This window comes from Sipha flava, unplaced genomic scaffold, assembly GCF_003268045.1.
Source record: "Sipha flava isolate LNK unplaced genomic scaffold, YSA_version1 17569_pilon_pilon, whole genome shotgun sequence".
NCBI classification, from domain to species: domain Eukaryota; kingdom Metazoa; phylum Arthropoda; class Insecta; order Hemiptera; family Aphididae; genus Sipha; species Sipha flava.
In genome coordinates, this window is record NW_020272022.1 from 1 (window position 1) to 2,291 (window position 2,291).

At 28.2% G+C, this 2,291-nt stretch overlaps 1 protein-coding gene across 1 annotated transcript; it reads left to right on the forward strand.

Annotated features, from left to right (window-relative positions):
- Window positions 1-160: 160 nt before the first annotated feature.
- Window positions 161-1,228, forward strand: LOC112680237 (pickpocket protein 19-like). Its single transcript, XM_025550275.1, has 4 exons — window positions 161-242; window positions 297-444; window positions 510-607; window positions 959-1,228. Exons 1-4 carry the CDS (start codon window positions 161-163, stop codon window positions 1,159-1,161), a joined length of 531 nt encoding a protein of 176 aa, XP_025406060.1. The 3' UTR covers window positions 1,162-1,228.
- Window positions 1,229-2,291: the final 1,063 nt, after the last annotated feature.

The following is a 2,291-nucleotide window of genomic DNA, read 5'->3' on the forward strand; positions in this document are numbered from 1 at the left end:
AAAAAAATAAAAAACGTTTTTATTTGTTAACGGTTACACGTATAAAAATAATGACACTCAAATAAAACATTTGTTGAAAAATCAAATTTAAAATATTTATAAAGTTGGATTATTAGCAAAGTAAAAACTTTTATATTTATGAACTAACGAAAAGGTAAAAATGTTTGTTTTTTTTTTCTTAGAAAATGATTCATTACGTCCTTGTAACGTGGAAGACTTAATTTGTCTCTCTCAAAAAAACCGTAAGAAAAAAAAAATTACCAATAATCTTAATAATTAACATATATACGATTTAGAAGTCTTCAATAATTTCATACCGACCGAACAGACTGCATTTTTCTCTAAGGAACCACCTGGACTAAAATGCGATTGTATGCCCGATTGCCTCCACCAAATGTATATGTCCGAGTTGACTATTGCTGAACCGACCATATCATCAATATTGTAAGTCTATTTTAGTAATTAAGTATTATAGTTTAACACCATTATAATGTAATTTTTGATTTAAGAAATTCTTCATCATCTATACTAATCGATGTGCATTTCAAGCAGAGCACATGTATTCTATACAGATCAGACTTAGTCCTAGGATGGCTTGATTTATTAGGTAATTGTAATGGGTACCTACTAACCAAAAGTGATGGTATAAACTTTTTATTTTCATGAAATAAATATAGATGATAGAGGTCGACCACCGCCACTTAAATTGTACGACACAAAACTTCATATATTTCAATAATATAATGTGATATATTTCGTTATCTTCGTTACCTTTAGTCCAATTATATTAACTTTATATAGCCTAGACCCAATGGGTACCATGACCACCACTCAATATTGGTTTTAAGGCAAATACCTCATTAAATAATTGCTACTTGGTATACTTAATATTATCAATTCAATATGACACACGTTTAAATCATACTACAAATTATATTTATTTTTTATTTTTTTACAGTGTCATTTGGGGGTTGCGCTGGATTATTTCTAGGTGCATCGCTGTTAAGTTTTATAGAACTCATATATTTCTTAACGTGGAGAGTGTACTATCATTGGCGTCGAAAACCATCAAAACGAATGAAATTGAAAAAATGGAGAGAACATAAAATAGTAAAAGGCCCATTGAGTGATAGCATGAATAGTCAAAGCATCATATACTAACCTTAAATCTAAAAAAAATAACTTACAGCATTACCTTTAGCCTTATAGATATATATTAATAATAATATACAAGTTTATATCTGAATAAGTTATTACTATTATTCACTAGGTAATAGGTATTAATAAATAATATTTTATTTTTTCTTATACTTTCATATTCATAAAAAAAAATTGCACACATACTGATGTAAAAGATAATATCGTTTTGTACATATATACACAACATTATAGATAAAATATAACTGCTGTGGTGTTATTTTTACTGATATTGGCTGTATTAAATATTATTGTTATTGATTCTTATTTGCCATTTCGAAATTGTATGTTGTCTTGTTTACACATATTGTGTCTTTAGTAAGTTAGTTTAACGTACAAACATGCCATACTGACATATATTACATTATATATATATATATAAAAGGTGTCCCAGCAGAAGCACATATTTAAAAAACGCAATAGCTTAGCAAAAAACCATCGACATTTCAAAAAAAAAAAAAAGAAATATTGCAACCATAAACTCCTATTTAATGATAAAAAATAATGTTTAGCAAATGTCTACTTTCGCGATCCCTACATGCAATAGGGCGATCGTTGAAATTGATCACTTTCGCACTCATCTCTCTACCGATTCCGCCAATTACCCGCTTGATTCCTTCTATCAATTGTTGGATGCTTGCGGGATATTTACATAAACAAATTCGACGGTTTTAATTATTAACATATCCAGAGAGGTGGAAGTGAGCCTCGTCACCGAAGATTATTGGAAAACACATGTTTCTCACATGGACAGCTATATGTTGCCTGCTCACGTGTAGGAAAACCATCAAATCTCTTCGTGTTAGCGAAAGACAGGTTAACCAGGAATGTTGTACACAAGGTAGTACTTAAATAATTTTTAGTTTTAATAATTTAATTTATTTTTGTATGTTTTTAATGTATATAGTATATTTTGTAAGTAGGTCACTGATTATAAACAATAATTTAATATAAGACATTCAGAAAATAATTATTATATTATTATATATAAATAATTCAGTAAATTCAGAAAATATATATGTTGGTTTGTGCTTAATTTCAACATTTAGATACTTTACCTATTACTTTTAAATTTTCTCATACATAATAACACT

Bases quoted from the DNA above. Each gene is read 5' to 3' on its own strand.
- LOC112680237 (XM_025550275.1), top strand. From the start codon at position 161: ATGTTTGTTTTTTTTTTCTTAGAAAATGATTCATTACGTCCTTGTAAC. The intron at 243-296 runs GTAAGAAAAAAA...TATACGATTTAG, and splicing joins TTGTCTCTCTCAAAAAAACC to AAGTCTTCAATAATTTCATA. The intron at 608-958 runs GTAATTGTAATG...ATTTTTTTACAG, and splicing joins AGGATGGCTTGATTTATTAG to TGTCATTTGGGGGTTGCGCT.